Genomic DNA, 17,730 nt, shown 5'->3' with positions numbered 1-17,730 from the left:
TCAACACTCACTATGCTTATATCTTCCAAGTAAAAGCTGATAATAGAGACTGCAGAGATCCTTCTCTAAGGATAACCTACAACCTCACATGGGCAGTGGAGTGCCAGCAGCGATACTTCTCAGTTTCCTCCCTCTTATCCCTACTTGGAAAATGACTGTGGTCCCCTGAAGCCGGTGACTTCCCTGTCTCCCCGAACTCTCTGCAGCACCGACTGGCGGTGCAGAAGCACTGCTGATTAGCATGCAGTAATGATGGTGAGCTGTGCTCCATTGTTCTAACACCTCCCCTCTCCTCCGCACCAATCTGTCACCATTCAGTGGGTTCGAGCTGCCTCAAATGCTTCTCTCCACAAATGAGATGGATAATTAGTTGCCCCTCACGAATGCTGCACTCTTCTCACCCCTGATTGCTTTCACCTTCTTGCTCCTGGCAATTTTGACACCTTGTAATCAGCCTGCAACTTCTCCATCTCAATCCATACCCTTCTCCCTTTTCTGGCCCACTATCACTTTTTTTTTTCTTTCTTTTTTTTTTGATAGCTCTTAAATCTATTTCAAATCTACCGGTGCTGCTAGAAAATGTCCCAAGGAGAAAGATGGAGTTCATAGCTTCTCTTGAAATGATGGTAATAGTAATGCCTTGCAGCTCATGTGGAATTTTCACAAACAGTTGATATTACTGTATACACGCGTGAGTAAATATAGTGCCCGGAAATGCACTTAGAAAATCCTAGCTGTCAGTCCGAGTTTCCTCTTCCAAATAACAATGAATGACAACATAATTATGAGCAAGCAGCTGTTCATGATCCCGGAGAGAGAAGCATGCAGGCTGCACAATGTTCCACTGTTCACAGATTTACCAGAGAGGATCATTAGGGATGTGTATTTGCCAAAAATATCTGAATAAATTCTCTCCTCTGTGTTCATGATGTGACGCGAAATGTAGAATTATGTGGTTTATATCACTCCAAGACAAACATGCATAATATTTGACATTCGATCAATATGTAATATTCACCTTTGTATATGCACCAAATGGCACGTATTTTTACTCTTTCCTCACAAGTAGATGACAAGATGTGTTTTAAAAGTGCTGCTCCATGCTAGCCTAATGACTCATTAGTTGAGAATAGTTGCTTGCAGTGTAACATCACATTTTCTTTTTTTTTGTATGTGCTATTTATGAAATGAAAAGAAAGGCATGCTAGCAAATCTCACTTAAGGTTAAAATAACAAATCACTCAGTCTGCTGGGGTCTATTTGATTATGAGAAGTGACTGATAATACGCAGCCCTTGTACAGAAACAAAACAAATTGTGGTCTTCACACCAGCTCATCTACCCAGCACAAGTGTTACCAGCCCAAAAGCTGAAGGTCTGCAAGGGCCTCACTGCACAACAAAGTGTTCCAACACACCGTACCGGTTTCTTCAAACATCATCACACTGAATCGTGGAAATCGCTGCAATCTTTTTGAAGGTGTGAATAAACGCAAAAGAAGTCATTTAATGCTGCTGTTCATCAATGATTCAGGTTCAGCTCAACGACAGGTAATGTGCATCTTGTAAAATATGGTTTGTTAACACAAGGTGTATTTAGTAATTACTACTGCTTGTATTTATTCTAATATATATATATATATATATATATTTTTTTTTTATTTTTTTTTACAATATTTCCCTTAATGTAATATAAATCTGGCACACTGAAGACTGTTTAATTAGTTTCAGTGCCAATCACATACAGCACAATATTGGATGAAATAAAACTACATACATAGACATAAGATCTAATTAAACAAGCATATTTCTTTTCATAAAATCCTAATGAACACATGGCATTCTAACTTTTAAATAGATTTTAAAGTTGTAAATATCCTTACAGAACCTTAAGAACAACATGCAGCTGCTTCAAATTATTCAGGTTGATAGATTCAACATGGAGCATCAAGGAGGATTTAAATGGAAGTAGTGCTAACCAGCAGGTCCGCCTTTCTGGTGAAGCTTAATTGGGACATGCTTGCGTAGTCTGCGTGTAGCTGCTATTTCTGATACATAACATATGGTTTCCCCATAAGACATAGGAGACCAAAGTCAACAATGCAGTGAAGGTGGTGTTGGTTTCTCCTGCAAAACTATTTGTTTTGAATGTAGAATTATGAAACAAAATCTATTAATGATAGATGTCTGTAAAAAAAAAAAAAAAATACAGTTAGAAATTATATTATTAACAAAGAAATGTAGTCAAATGTTTGTCTTGTGTCAATATGGATAGATGAAGTCATTGCTGAAACAATAATTCAAAAGATAAAAATTGTTGCAAATGAAAATGTCGGTTTATTCGCTCATATATACGTATTTATTCGACATGCATCTTTGCAAAATCTTAGCGTAATATTAGAAAAATATAATGGGCAAGAAAGTGTACCATTCAATTCTTCGACATTAAATAAATGGATTCAAGTCATATTGCAGTGTCATTTTCAAATCCAGTACAGCGCTTATACTTCATGGCAGGCGGGACTACACCATGAAAACAGTAAAGTCTTGAAGTAGTTGCGGCCTCCCGTCAGCCTCTGCTTCCACTGTCAATTGCCGGCTTCATTCTTAGGAGAGAAATGCGAGTAGAGGTGGCTGTTCATTCGGTCCTGAGGAACCACAGCATGGCAGAAAGCACATTTATCGGGGCTGCTGCTCTGAGGCGTCGCCAGCTCTGTCCCCGCATCAACTGCCTCACACAGCTCTGGACTCCAGAGAGGCTGCAGAGCAGGACGAACCAAACACAACAATGCATTATTTATGCTCAAAACAATCCTCACACTTTAGTCTATTAAAGCCTTCTGAACTGCTGAAGCATTTGTTGCTTTGAAAGACACGTGAACATGTCCTCCAGATAGTGGGCATGGGTAAAGACAGAAAGCTATTCTCAAGTGTTTAATTATCTCACTATTTATGTGCTCTTCCAAACTACTCAGAACAGTCACTTCTATTAAAAAAAAAGAAAAGAAAAAAAAAGAAAGCCTGTATTGGTGTAATCAACAGATTGAATCATAATAAGCGAGACCAACATTTCAATCTCTCTGTACGTCATTCACATTTCTTCTTTTTTTTTTTTTTTACTATTCATTTATACACATCAGCAATAAAATCCCACTTAACCATCATACTTGCTTCATCGGATTCAGACACAGTAATTTGCTTCCATCTGGCTCACACTTTCCAGAAAACATGCCAAATATAACCAGAGCCTCCATGCTTTAGCAAAAAAAAGAATCTGCACACATTACACAGTAATCCATTTCAAGTTTAGCCAAGGAGATATTTTTGGACTTCACACTGTTTCACTCCTCCATTAGCAAAGACCAATCAGAAACGGATAATTTGCTACTAGTTTTCTCAGACCTTCTCCAGTGATTCTCACCTGCTGGGGTCCCCGCACGCTCTCCTGGGAGAGTGAAGATGATGTTGAGTGGGAGGGGGACGTAGGGTACACGAAAGGCACGGCCAGCTCTGCGGGCTCTTCCTCTAACGGCGTGGACGAGACGTTGCCGAGAGGCCGCTTGACAGCCATGGTCAGACCAATGTGTCTCTCTGGAGCACTGTTCAGGAAGTCATATTCACTGTCCGTTGAAGGTGGGAATTTGACACTGAGCTTACTGAGAGAGTCTACCGAGTCCTCCTGGCCGGCGCCGCGAGACGCCAGAGAAGCGGGCAGGAGAGGGATGTCCACCGCCGGCCTGAGAGGAGAGGGGAAAGGTCCGTCTGCTTCTGCAGTACGGTCCGTGCACTGGATGGGCATGGAGAACCGCTGATCTGTCAGACGGCAGAGAAATATTTCGTTTTCACACAGTTCTTCTTCCTCCTTTCTCAGTCAACATGCTGATGTATTTCAGGTCTGGCTTCGAGCTTGGTGTTGGATTTGAAAAGCTACACACGTTAAGAAATGGCTTCACAGCATTCCCATACTGGCACTGTCAATATAATGTTTATATTTCCTCTCCAGTCGCCTTTTAATTAAAGGACATAAACCAAACTCTATAGGTAAATATCCTAAAAATATATTATCACACTTGACATAGTTAAATAGATATCTTTTAATGAAAATCAAACAGCTACTATCCAGGGCCAACGTTGTGCAGTTCTCAGTGGAATTATTAAATGTGTTTATCCACATTATTTTCAGAGGTGGCCAGTTATGGTTCGAAAGGACAACCAGACATTCACGTGCAGTCCAAGTTAAGGTGTTGCTACCTAATTAAAGAACAAAGCAGCAGCTCATGAAGTCATGAGCTGCTGCAAGATACACAAATCTATTTGCCTTCACGTATTGTCTTTTAAGTAACTGAATGAGGAAAACAAGTGCATTCAGGTTCAGGCTGCGCAAAACATCGGGCAATGCATGGTAAATATTAATATTACCATTTGATGTATCATTTCCTCCATTGAACCTTTTAAGGTGATCTTTTTGTCTTCTGGTCAGAGACCGGATCTGTCGGAATTTGCCTTGAATTGCTTCAAAAGCCTCCAGCATGTCCTCACTGACAAATAAATGAATAAAAAGTGAGGGGAAAAAAACAACAATATTTAACCGTGATGTTCTTGATTAAATTTTTTTTTTTTAAACGTCTTACAAGAAGAGACACATACTAGTCAACGCTGCTGTTGACTGGCAAATTAGGAGCAACAGCAGCAGTGCCCATGTTCTCCTGAAAAAGACACATTAAATTTATAGCAGTCATTAACAATAATTATCCGACAGCATATTGTTGATGCATCTGTAATTACATTTATACATCACGGTTTTTTATCATTATCAAGGGGAAATATTAAATGATAAAATAATGATCACTGGAGCTCAAACTGCTCAAAGCGTGCAGCGATATTATCCTCTAGCACCACCTGGTGAAGTAAAAGTAGAGGCACCATGTGAGTACAACAGTGGAGGATATAGTTACAACAGCAATGGAGGTGAAATGGAGAACACATCACTTGCATTACGACAAAAGTATATAAAAAAAAAAAAATGTGTACATTCCCTTAATATAAAGGTGAAAAACTGAACAGGAACAACAAAAATCACATGGTTTTCCAGGAAGAATCCAGAAAGAGATTAAAAGCTTAAAAAAAAAAAAAAGAAAAGAAAAAGGATGACTTTGTTATCTTTGTGCATGTTCTGTGCACCCTGAGGCAAAAGAAACATTGCTTCACCACTGTGTGATGGTACAAGTGAAGCTTTACGGTCAGTGCTGTACACGCTGAGAATGATTACATTTTGTTCCCTTTACATGGACAGGGATGCGGCATATTTTAGCAGAAGTACTATCAACGTCTCATACTGTGAGAGGAAGCTGTGTCAGGCCTGTTTCAGAGCCAACATGTTGCAGTTTTCACATAGTGTACGCATAGAAAAAGCAGATTGCATCACCATGAACATACCGAGTACTGGATTTTCTTATAGGCGCTGGCCCCATCCAGGAGGTGATTGCAAGGCTCACATTTCATCTCGCCTGCGGTTCAAAAACGATGGGAGTTCAACAGTTTGTACAGAATTTTTTCCTGGACAGATTTTAATGCCATGCAAAGTAAGTGAGTTCACGAGGACGGCCAGAGGAGAGATCTTTTGTCTTGTCTCACTAACCTGATTGTTGCCTTGTCGCCGACAACTTTGCTTCAAGCTCTGTAATCAACTGCTGCTGGTCTTCTATCTGCTTCTGAAGCTCTTGAGTGTATCGCTCATAATATTCCGTCTGCAGAAAACCAGGCTTGCATTATTTTGCTGAAACCAAATTCTATAACTCCTCACGCATCTGTACTTTTCAGATAAGTAGTGAAAAGCTCATCGGCGTGAAAAGAGATTTTTAAGTGAGCCAGAAAAAAAACCTTTCTTGGAAGCTGGCAAGGCAAACTACACAGTGACAAATTCATTGGTGATCCATAAATAATGACCCCCCCCAACACACGCACGCACACACACACACACACACACTCACACACACACACACGCACACACACACACACACACACACACACACACACACACACACACACACACACACACACACACACACACACGCACACAATACCATTTGCTGCAACTCCTTTTTAGCATTGTCCTTTTCGATGGAGACCTGACGATAAGCTTCAAAAGCTTTGTTGAGCTGGTCTCCGATGTTCCTTTCCATGCCGTGTGCTCCACAAACATCACTGACACGGCAGACATGAGCCCTACATGTGAAAAGACCAAATGTTTCAAAACACACTCAGAGAGATCAGACAAGCCCTATAACAAGTTTTTGACTGTTGGAAAAAGAAAAAAAAAAAACTATAACATTTTGACAGTTGAGCCAATTTTATAAATTCCAAGAACAAATCTCACACAAGTCATCACACAAACAGAAATGAACGATGAAAGCATGAAAACGAATAAGCTGACGGATCCTTACATTGCTGCCAAAACAGGGTGGGTTGAATAAACTACTGATGCAATGTTGAAACTGCCAAAAACGGAGTAAACAAGATATCAGCATATTACCAGAGAACATTGGCTGATCAAGTGGAATCGGAAATGATATTCATTCACATTTCAAAGATGAATGCTTCGCTTTATTCTGTTGAAAATTATGAACTCAAGACACCGATCACTGAGAGAGACATGCAAAAATCATATAAGTGTCCTAAGGTACAATAGTTTGCTGCACAAATGTCAGCTTGCTGATGAAAACGAAGTTGAATGTTTTTTTAGTCAGCAAATTGAAACAATTTTTACTGAAATTACATAATGACAAGCTGACTTTTCAAACATTAAATTTTACTTCAGTACAACTCACACTATGTTATCTACATGGCCACTAGAATTATGAGTTGTTACATTTTGCAGCCAATAACTTTATTATTTTTTTTAACCAAAACTCCTGGTTGCTGGAATGACATTCCTATATTCTATATGTGCTTTTAGTATAAATATTTTATGAAATTTGATGTTTAAAAATGTCTGTAACAGGCAAAACATTTTAAAGTTAGACAGTCTGCACCCTGGCAATTATTCTTAAACTATTGACAATGCGGTTGAACCACGCATTCGGAAAAATGTAACTACTCTGACCAGTTTTTGATAAGTATTCAGTTGTTTTACTTGCTTTTGAATCCATTTCCATCAATGCAACAGTGGTACATGTTGGAGTACTCTCTCTGGCTTGTGTAAATGAGCACATATGATCCAAATGCAGCCTCGTACAAACAGTCATAAGAAGTTATTACGGATGTATTGGTGATGTACAGTGAGAAATAAGTCTCAACAAACCATCCTCACCATAGATGTGACAGCAACACAGAACCAAACACTGATCCTTCACATAAAAACACCATCTGCACAAACACTTCGACCCAAAAGCGGAGTTACAAACAAAAACAGTGAGTTTTTGAAGCCTTGCACAAATGTAGCACCTTTAACTCCACTTTACGTGGATGTTTTAAAGTGTAGCAGCCTCGTTAGCCGCCGCTCATTCAAGCGGTCCTGGATAAAGAAGTCCTGAGATCAGTTTACAGTTACAGTCCTCTTACCTTCATTAGAGTAACTTAAAAAAAAAAAAAAAAAAAAAAACACAGTCGGGATACGTTGTTGTGTCACCGCCGCAGAGTCGTCGCCTCGATGTTCAGATGCAAAGTTACGACGCTTTGGAGAGGATATGGCAATGTATGTTTTACATAGCCTGGTTGAGTTGGGAACTTCCCTCGGGGAATCCCCCTGCTCGGTGGACTTCCGCCTTCAGCGCGCGCGGACCAATCAGCGCGCGGCTCGGAGGAGCGCAAGGCTGGTCCGCTGGTTGAGGGTTCTTCCAGCCTACGCGTCTGCAAACCGACTGCTGAGCATGTGAAAGAAAGAAAAAAAGAAAAAAAGAAAAAAAAAGAAGCTCTCACCAAACTGACACTCTGCAGGGCACCTTTAACTTTAATACAGCTTTTGTTTTTTAACCCCTCACATTAAGTGAATTATGTGACATGCAAGACTTCATAAGACTATCGTCTGGCCTGCACTGTGGTAACTTTATTCACTTACTTCACAATCCTATGACTTTAAGACAGAGAAGCAGCTGCCAGAGTGTTTTCATTTCGTTCAAATTATTATAAGTATAAAATTATTGGATCAGTTGCAATGTGAGCTATGCAATATGAGGCGTTTTGGGGTGAGGGTGGGAGAACTGCACCAGCTTGGTTACCTGTTAGCTGGTAAAAAAAAAAAAAAAAAAAAAAAAAGTAGTTAGCACTTAATTATGTGCATGGAACTCCCCACAGAAAGGGTAATTATCCTACAGAAGTTTAATGGCAAAAAATTCAGATTCAACTCATGATCTAAACATGCACAGACCCATTTGTTTCCATTTGTACTTAAAAAAATATTTATGAATTTCCATCTTGATCCTGTGACACCGTGTTTGTAGACTGGCCTTTTGTGAAGTCAACGGTTTCTGAGTTAGCTTATAATTTCTCCAAATGATGCATAGCTGTTTTATAATTCATGCTTTATTAAATTGCAACAAAATGAACATGCTTGAGAAAAGGACATTTCTGGCAAGCACACAGGAAATAAAATGCAGGGTAAATGCCACTGTCAGAATGAATAGAAGTAGGGCATGCATTTCCTCACAAATGTAAACTAAAACTATAAACAAATAAGGGTATTTGTATGCACCCAAAACCTTATGTGTATTTTCATATATTTCCTTGTACGCAAGTTTTAATAAAAATAATGCAGACAATATGCACAGTAGGAATTGGCGATCAAAGTTTTTGAATATTTAGCTCTGCAGACTTGATGCTTTTTTTCCTGTTTCGATACAACAAAATCAGTTTACACTATGTCAAAACCTCCACGGCTTTATATAGGAAGGTGCTTGCATATTATATTAGGATTATATTTCTGATCGTTGTTACCGAGGTCTTGACTAAATGTACTGATGTCCCACTGGATGGCCTGAGCAAGAGACAAGCAAAACAATGCCAGGGGCGGTAAAGAAATGACCAGTAGATGGCAGCTAAGAGTGACTTATCGGCGTTGAGCTGGAGTATGTTGTGGCAGCTGTTGAAAGTTGACGCTTCTTCCAGCCTACGCGTCTCTGCAAACTGACTGCTGTGCATGAGGGAAAACAAGTTCAAAGTCAAACATTATAAACACAAAACTTTTTTTTTTGTACTTTTTGTACTGCACTCAACGATATGAGTCCATACTTCCAATGACATTTTTCAGGTTTCATGAACCAACTTTTCTAACACAGCTGTTACCTCAAAATGGCCAGATGCCCCCATTTCTTAGTAACTAATTTCCTTTGAAATGAACAAATTGAGTCATACTTTAAATTTTGTGAACACCTGCTGAAAAAACAGCTACCTACATAAAATGTTTGTCTTGCAAAACTTCATTGTAATTTACTGCAAAGTCACAGTAAATTACTATGAGGATGTTTCACAGTAACCAACACTGTAAATGTCACCTTTAAAGCAATGCAATTATGAGCCAGTAAGGGCATGTTCCCCAGCAGAACTGGGCTAGAACCATACTGTAATGCAAGGACTTATTAACATGTATTTTTTTTTTTTTTAATTTCTTCAACTGCCCAAACTGCTGCATGTTTAACAGCCTAAATATGATCACACTCTTGTGAAAATTTGCACGTATGTCAGAAGTGGCAAAACATTTTGTATTTTATGGTCATGGCACATGCGTCTGGCAAAATGGCTCCATAGAGCACCCTATGTTGTTTTCACATCTATAACATCAAGTACAGGCAACACGTTTAACTCGTTTTGCCTCCACAGAAACGTCACTCACAACCATACTCTAAACCCAACAAAAAGTCCACTATTTTTCATTATGTGCGAAAATTTGGAACAAGGGCCTCCTTGCGGGTACGTCTTAGAGAACTTGAATTTGGCCAGTAAATACAACAGGCCTTCCTGATGAAAATGAGTTAGAATGCTACTCAAAACACAAAGGGCGTGGCCATGGCATGCCAATAAAAGTCTGATGGTTCGCCATGAAACAGGAAGTGATGTGTAACACTGCTCCACATGCTGCAATCTGACTGAAACTTATCATTACAGAGCTGCCCTGAACACATTCTTATGCTAATGTCCATTCACTGTCATAGCGCCACCTTGTAGTAGTGGAAATTTCACCTTTTTTGACACTTTGATGTATTATTGTTTGCCCATTGCACATATTAGGCTCAAATGTAACGAACTGGAATAGCAGAAAGCCGCCACCGCTGAGCCTGGCTTTGCAAGGGTTTCTTTCAATAAAAAGAGTTTCTCCTTTCCACAGTCACTTATGCTTGCTCAGGTTAAATGGTGCTCAGCTGCACCTGATCCGGTCGACCCCAAACTTCAATTGTTGGACACCAGTTCCAGTCTAAAGACATCGACACTCCTACATTTTTGAAATCCTAATAGCATCACCTGCTGCCAACAGGAAGTTTAAGGAATTATATTTTCATGTACCATGGCTCCAAACTTTGTGAGATCATCATCCTTGAGCTTGGTAAGGATAGGAAACAAATCAGCACACACAAAAATGTCACTTACACCTGTGCTCTAAACCCAACAGGAAGTCTGCCATTTGGCGTTAACTGTGAAAATTACGTGTCGAACTCCTCCCACAGGGTAAGTCCAAGAAACCTAAAATGTGGCTAGGATATACAAACTGCATTACTATTGAAAACTATATCAAGATCCTTTGCAAACGTCAAAAGGGCATGGCCATGGCAGCCTCTGGATAATCTGATGGTTCGCCATGAAATAGGAAGGGATGTTTAACTTGACTCTACATACTGCAATCTGCCTAAAACATTACATGTGTGATATCAGGCCTACCCTAATGAATTGCACAAGTCACGCTGATTGTGTCACCTGATGGATGGACAGGAAGTGCTGCATTACCAGCCCGTACATGCTTCACTCAGTTCGAACCTTTACATGTATGATCACAATCTGCCCTCATCACATCCACAGGGCAAAATCCACTGGACGTTGCAGCAGCGCCACCTGGGAGACGTGCTTCCAATTGCTCACCAGCAAGGATGTGAGGATCTGTTCAACGCTGCTTGCAGCTTTAATTTACTGTGTGTTTACAGTGACATTTTTTTTTTTTTTTTGCAGTGTCGGCTCAATGATAACAAGGCTGTCTGATTTTGAAGTTATAACTTGAGACAAGGCACAACTATCATTGGAATGTATTGATAAGTGATCTCCTTGTCCACACCGCCAGTCTAATTAGTGCAGCCCTACACATGACCTCTCCACCACAGTGGGGATCCTGCAAACAGACTCCTGCAAGGGTCATTTTCCTAAGTCCTTTTACAGAGGTTGTCATCTCTGACCCTCACTGACATTCCAGCCGCAACCTCTGCTCCTTCTGACAATGACTTACAGACCCAAAGTGCCCCAAACAGCCCTAATTCATAACTCTGGCTTCCTCACACTGAATGGCAGGCCTTCTTCACGGTTCCACATGTTTTTTTCTTTTCATGGTTGTTTTCAACCCATGGCGATCGAACATGACCCACTGTCTTGTGGTTCCTGTAAAAAAAAAAAAAAAAAAAAGAATCATTGAATACTGCGGTACACTGATAAGCAGCAATGACATAAATGCAAACTGAGTAAGGCCAATGAGTCATTTCAGTGACCACTTTTAATCATTCACCTCAAGGCCAATTTTCTCTTTTGTTCAGTTCACAAGTCTCCCTTTGTTCAGATTTCCTGAGGAGGAGGACATTCTATTACTCAACTGGTTGCTCTGGACAATACAAAAGCAACAGAATACAAGAAATGTTTGGAAATTACACACTTTAGCAGTTCTAGTTGTATGTGTGGATGAGAATAAACTGCACTGAAAATGATACAAGTACAAACATGATGTGACAGATTCATGAATCCTGTATTGTATTTGATATTGTCTTGTGATTTGCTTGATTTTTATTTTTATTTTTTTAAAATCTTCCTCTCTGTTTTCTTCTAACTGGCTGTTCAATTTAGGCATTCCTGGAGTTAAGCTGTGCCCATAGATTCAGTATTATGTCATCTCGTTATGTTTTGGAAACATATAAGATAAGCAGTGGGAGAAGAGTTCATTAGATCTGCAGTAGGTTTCAAGCTGTAATTAAATTGCTATACCTACCTGCTGTGGAGAAGATGGAGTTGTGCTGTAAAGTTCCCAGTTTCTGGGTTGGTCCATATGTCTACCTTCACCATACGCAAAAATAAATTTGAAGATGCAAGTATTTGAAATAAGCTTCCTTGACAAGTCACCAGGCTTCTGTCTTTATGATGGAGTGAAGCATTCCACTTATATAAGAGCCTTGAGCATTGGGAAAAGCCCATTGAAGTGATTATAAGCATCTGATTCAGATGCTTATTGACTCTCAATCAAAGTGCAATGGGATTGGAAAACTGGGAAGGGGCTCAAAGGTTGCTCAGGACGTGGTAGAGATAGTATTTCATTTTGACTTGGAAGTTGCTTGAGATTCCTCTACAAAAGCTGGACAAAGCCGCAGGACACAGTGATGTCTGGACTTTGTTGATCTCCATATGTCTACGTTGAATAGTATGTAAATTTGTGAAACAGGAATAACATTTGCTCTTCACAAACTCAAATATGCTCAAAGAAAAGGTTCAATAGGAGTACCAAAGCAATAAACTGACACATGGTCTTCCCTATAATTCTTTGTTACTTTCAAACCTGTTATCGGTCTTGGTCATTTCAAATAGACGTGTTCAATATTTGCCATAAAGCGAGCAGAGAGGGTTTTTTTCTGTTGGGAAATAAGTCTCCCAAAGGCATCTCAGTCTCATACTGTGACCTCAATTCTTAATAGAGAGCATCAGTGGTGCAGCGAGGCCTCGTAAATTTCAACAGAAATGATCTCAGGGGAGATACCTTGTCCTTCTTGAGCATTGCAGGGATGTATGGATTATTTTTTAGCCTCAAGCCACTGCAGGACAGTGGTTTGTGTGATTCATTGTTTGCCATCTCAGCAATTAGCAGGCGGAGTGGTTTACAGCGCAATATCACGGTACTCTGAGAGACGTCATCATATAGCATTGCATTCCCCGAGCAGACCGACCCATTGTCCTTTGTAACGTGTGGCAAAAAGGACACTACAAGAGTGCCCCATTCTAAGTGCACAGCACACTGGAGCCTGGCTCTGCAGTAAATCTTGAGCCAATGAAAAACCCATCCATGCTTCCTCCATGTCTGGTAAAATAAACAATCTGCTGTAGGTCCGCTGAAACTTGAGATGAGACTGAGGGCAGAGCTGGGGACTCTGCCCTCGCATGTAGGGGGTATGTGGGGGAGAGGAGGAATGTGCTGGTGAGAGGGGGTCACTAATATCAAATTTCAGGAGCACAGAGAAAGGTTGAGGAGAATCAAAAGAACCCTGACTGCAAAGGGAACCATAAACCACACATGGAGGCTTATTAACAGTATTGCAATCAGAAGCTAAAGTTCTGGACTACTGTGTTACACGAACCTCTGGCCTAAGTGGCATCTGGAGATTTGAGGATTTTGAGAATGATATTAATAACTTAAAAGAATGTGCAGAATTTGCATTAGTGGGATATTTAAAATAGCAATGATTATCCCCACAGCAGGGTGTCAGACTTTCAAAGAACTTTTAAAGACAGAGGAAATCTGAATGCTAACACTAAGGTATGTAAAACAATTGCGTAAATACAAGTATATTCAGTAGAAGCACAACAGTTGTTTTGTCACCTGTGTACAAGTACTGACATAGAGCCTTGATGCACACTGAAAAAAATTCCCTCACTGATATCTAAAGAAGGTTTGCTTTCTATTCCGGTACACCCATGAGCAAAACCACAAACTTCTAGTTGAGCTAATGCAGTTTGCATCATATGCGATATAATAAGCAAAAGATAAAGTCTTCAATTTAGGAATCTACTCATTTATGAATGAAGACACTTCTGGTGATCTGCAAGATCCCCCTTGCAAAAAAAAAAAAAGAAAAGAAAATTGGGGGAAATTAATGGCTCATTGATTTTATGTATCAAGTTCGGTTGAGCCAGTGTACACGTGGGGTTTATTTATTTTATGGGGTGAAATGTTTGTGTAAACAAAACAAGACTAAAGAGTGAAAGGGCATGTGAGGTTACAGAGAGAGAGGAAAGGTCCCCGGCTGACGCGAGCACATCTCCAATCACAGAGAGAGCCCTCTGGTGCTCCACATTACTCAAACTCATGAAAGTTTCATCAAGAAAAACATAGCATGTGTACACACGTCCACTGATTGTACCATAAAAGTAGTGGAAATTCTGCCGTGCGGCTTATTGGTTTAGCCCACAAAAAAGACTGCTGATGTAGACTCAGAATGGGACTATTCATTGATGATGGTTCTTATGATTAGAACAGATGGTACATCTAATGAGGTGTTATACAACTGTTCACCAAATGACCAAACGAAGGTCAGTGTGTTTTGAGGACAAAAAAGTAAAAAAAAAAAAAAAAGTATATGATAGACATTTTTATTTATCTTTTTTTCAGTCACATCAGTACTAAGAAACAGGTATATCTGAACTTTAATCATTCATTATCTATATCTCACACAAAACTTTTTTTTAATCTTGTGATCAAACATTCAACCATCGATCTGCCTGCATCATCCTGAAATGAGTCACAATTGTTTGCACTCTGAACAGGTTTTATGTATATATGAATGGAATTTTAATTATCATGTCATACATATTGATTATTGGACTGTACCTTTTTCAATAGAATTCTATAATAATAGAATATTCTATTATGAATTAGAAACAAAATCTCTTTGCAAAGGTTTGACAGATGATTGCAGGTTGATTCCACCAATTAAAAAAAGTATGTATCACTATAGGAAGGTTAATCCATGAACAGCTGTGTTAAGAATGGGGACAATGGCATTATGCTGTGGCTGAACAGCACCATACAATGTTTACAATAAAGTTTGGAGAGTTGCCTGGCAGCAGAAAGTATACAATGGAAACGGGCCTGTGGCGCTGCGCTTTATGTCAGGCCTGAAAGACGTGCCTTTGTACACATATTACTACTGTGGGACATTTGACATGTGTGAAATGAAATACAAGCGTCATAATGTCCCCTCTTTCACGGCGACTTCCTCAAATGCAGAGACAAGCTTCAGATGTTGACATGTCAATAACAAATGATAATCACTCAGACAAACAACAGCGATATCATAAACCTTTTTGTGTATCTCAAAACAAGCCATCGCTGGGCGCATTATTCTCACGTGAGCTCCGAGGATAGCGTGGCAAAACGCTTGATATAGGTATGTGAAGACCAGATATGTGATCTGCATTTTGGTGACTGATGCATTGCGTCTTACTTGGAAAACGTGCAGTTTGATTGGATAGCGTCACGTAAATCCTCGGTATTCCCTTGAATTATGGTGTCAGGGAAACTCCTCGTTGTCTGTCATTTTGAATTCACTCAAATTCAACACATAAAAAGAACTTCAACTGATTAACTAACGCTTTTAAAAGGTAAAACGACTTATTTTTTTGATTATTTTGACTTTTTAATAATTTTCATAACTTTTTATGGTTCAGAAGAAAATAAGAAAAATAAGAAGAAAAATGTATTTCAAACCAAGAAGAAACTTAAAATATATATTATTATTCCTTCAGATTGGAGAGTATAAAGAGATACACCTTCCCTGAAAGTTCCATTAATATATCTTGATTATTAAAGAAACTACAAATGTTTTTATGTAAAAAGTTATGTTGGTCAAATTCATTTCCAAATATTGAGAGTTTGACGAAATTCTTCAGCGCTCCAATGGAAGACCAGTAAATAGTGGTCTTTCTCTGTGTTTAACAGACATATATGAATTCACAACAACATTTTGTGCTGCTACTTTATAAAGAAGAGTTGAGTGAAACCTCTCTGGTGCTGCCAAAACAGGGGTCACACACCCCAGTCTAACCTTTTCATCACACAGGAAGGTACAAAGTTGTTACCAACAGCTTCCTGAAGCCGCTGAATTCCGTTGCAGCACTGACACTGTCGCGGTGTCATTTCTCAGGAATCTAATCAAGGGGGAAGTGAAGACGGATGCCTTCTGTCTCCAGTTTATTTTCCTGCAAGGATGAAGTTGCTGTTAAAGATTTTAAGACAAAACAAAGAGTGTTGATTCTTCATCTTACTTTTCTTTTTAACTTACTGGTTACAGATTGTTGACCTGAGTACAGTATATGGAAGACTGAGAACAACCAAGTAACAAAATGTCCTAAAATAACCTCACTCTTATTTCCCTTGGAAATACCCATTATGTGTGTGTGTGTGTGTGTGTGTGTGTGTGTGTGTGTGTGTGTGTGTGTGTGTGTGTGTGTGTGTGTGTGTGATAGAGAACAGAAACTTGTGTATCTGATTGCATATAGTGTCTTGATTGCATGTTTGTAAACATGCACGCACGCACGCATGCACGTACGCACACACGCACACGTGCACACACACACAAACACAAACACACTCCAGCTGTCTGTTTTTTTCCCCTCCATAACAACAATATTTGAGTAATTTCTTGGCAGCACTGTTTGTGCATTTCAGTAATAAATACAATGTGAGCAGTATACAAAAAGACTTTCCTTTGGATATTATTGGGTGAAATCAATGTCACTATAGTGTTACACAAACACAGAAGTCAAAGATAACCTTTCCTTTCAGTGTTCCATAAAAGGTGGGTGGTTCAATTGCTTCTCTCGACCCTGCCCCCCCCATTAGTATCCTGAGCAGAGTGCTGAATCAGGGCTCTTTCCCTTTCCTCTAATGCTGACCCATTGACTCCTATTGGCCTGATGAACTTCTTTACAATGCCAGTCACCTTTGGTTTCAGTTATGTCAGCTTATCATCTGTATTGACCCATTACTTTCACCTGAAAATACACTGAAGTCATGATGTGATTACTGTTGCATTTGGTATCATATCACCAAAGTGTATTATTTTACAATGTTCTCTTTAGTTACTACATACCTGCAGTTTGATGGATTAGTGAAAGCCAGAACTGTCGAAATCCAAAACACTGATAACAGCAGTGTTTTGTTCATAGTATTGAGTTTGTACTTTGCTGAAGGTTACCATTAATTCACATTTTCTGCCACCACTGTTGGTTTTCCAATCAGATGGTGACAGTGGTGGGTAGATTGCCTTTGATTTATAGTCCAACCTCATACCTGCCTCAGTAAAGACAAACCTCTTCAACCCCATCACCCCACTCAAACAAACACACACACGCGCGCGCGCGCGCGCACGCACATACCCGCAAACGCACACGCACAAAGCATCACCTGTGGGGACCATATGGTTCTTTCCGTGTAGCCCCTCAACATACCCTACCATTAAATCTGACCCAGTCTTTTGATTGTAACTTCTACCCTAACCATATTGTCAATCTGCACTTAAACTGCATCTTTTGTACAGAACATTGTTCTATTATAAAATAATGTCCAATTCAATATATAAGCAAGTAACACAATGAAGTCATTGGTTTGTTTTTTTTAATGTTGAAACTTATTTTTTTCTTTCATTGGTGTTTGGGACTATAATGTCTGCGTTTTTTCCCGATGGAGCAACGAGGCGACGGATGGTTTCAATTTTAATTTCACTTCAAAGTTAGTCAACCCTCCTTTCACAAGACAGGTATCATTTGTACAACGTCTGTTGAGAACT

At 39.6% G+C, this 17,730-nt stretch overlaps 1 protein-coding gene across 1 annotated transcript; it reads right to left on the bottom strand.

Annotated features, from left to right (window-relative positions):
• Window positions 1-2,372: 2,372 nt before the first annotated feature.
• On the bottom strand, window positions 2,373-7,677 carry tank (TRAF family member-associated NFKB activator). Its single transcript, XM_080498725.1, has 8 exons — window positions 7,559-7,677; window positions 6,082-6,223; window positions 5,637-5,745; window positions 5,435-5,505; window positions 4,646-4,704; window positions 4,418-4,536; window positions 3,420-3,811; window positions 2,373-2,757 (listed from the first exon to the last, which is right to left on the bottom strand). Exons 2-8 carry the CDS (start codon window positions 6,178-6,180, stop codon window positions 2,587-2,589), a joined length of 1,020 nt encoding a protein of 339 aa, XP_080354851.1. The 5' UTR covers window positions 6,181-6,223; window positions 7,559-7,677; the 3' UTR covers window positions 2,373-2,586.
• Between the last annotated feature and the right edge of the window lie 10,053 nt (window positions 7,678-17,730).

This window comes from Blennius ocellaris (assembly GCF_963422515.1).
Source record: "Blennius ocellaris genome assembly, chromosome: 6".
Lineage (NCBI taxonomy): Eukaryota > Metazoa > Chordata > Actinopteri > Blenniiformes > Blenniidae > Blennius > Blennius ocellaris.
Note: the sequence above shows the minus strand (reverse complement) of the source record. Positions and strands in the feature narration are given on the sequence as shown.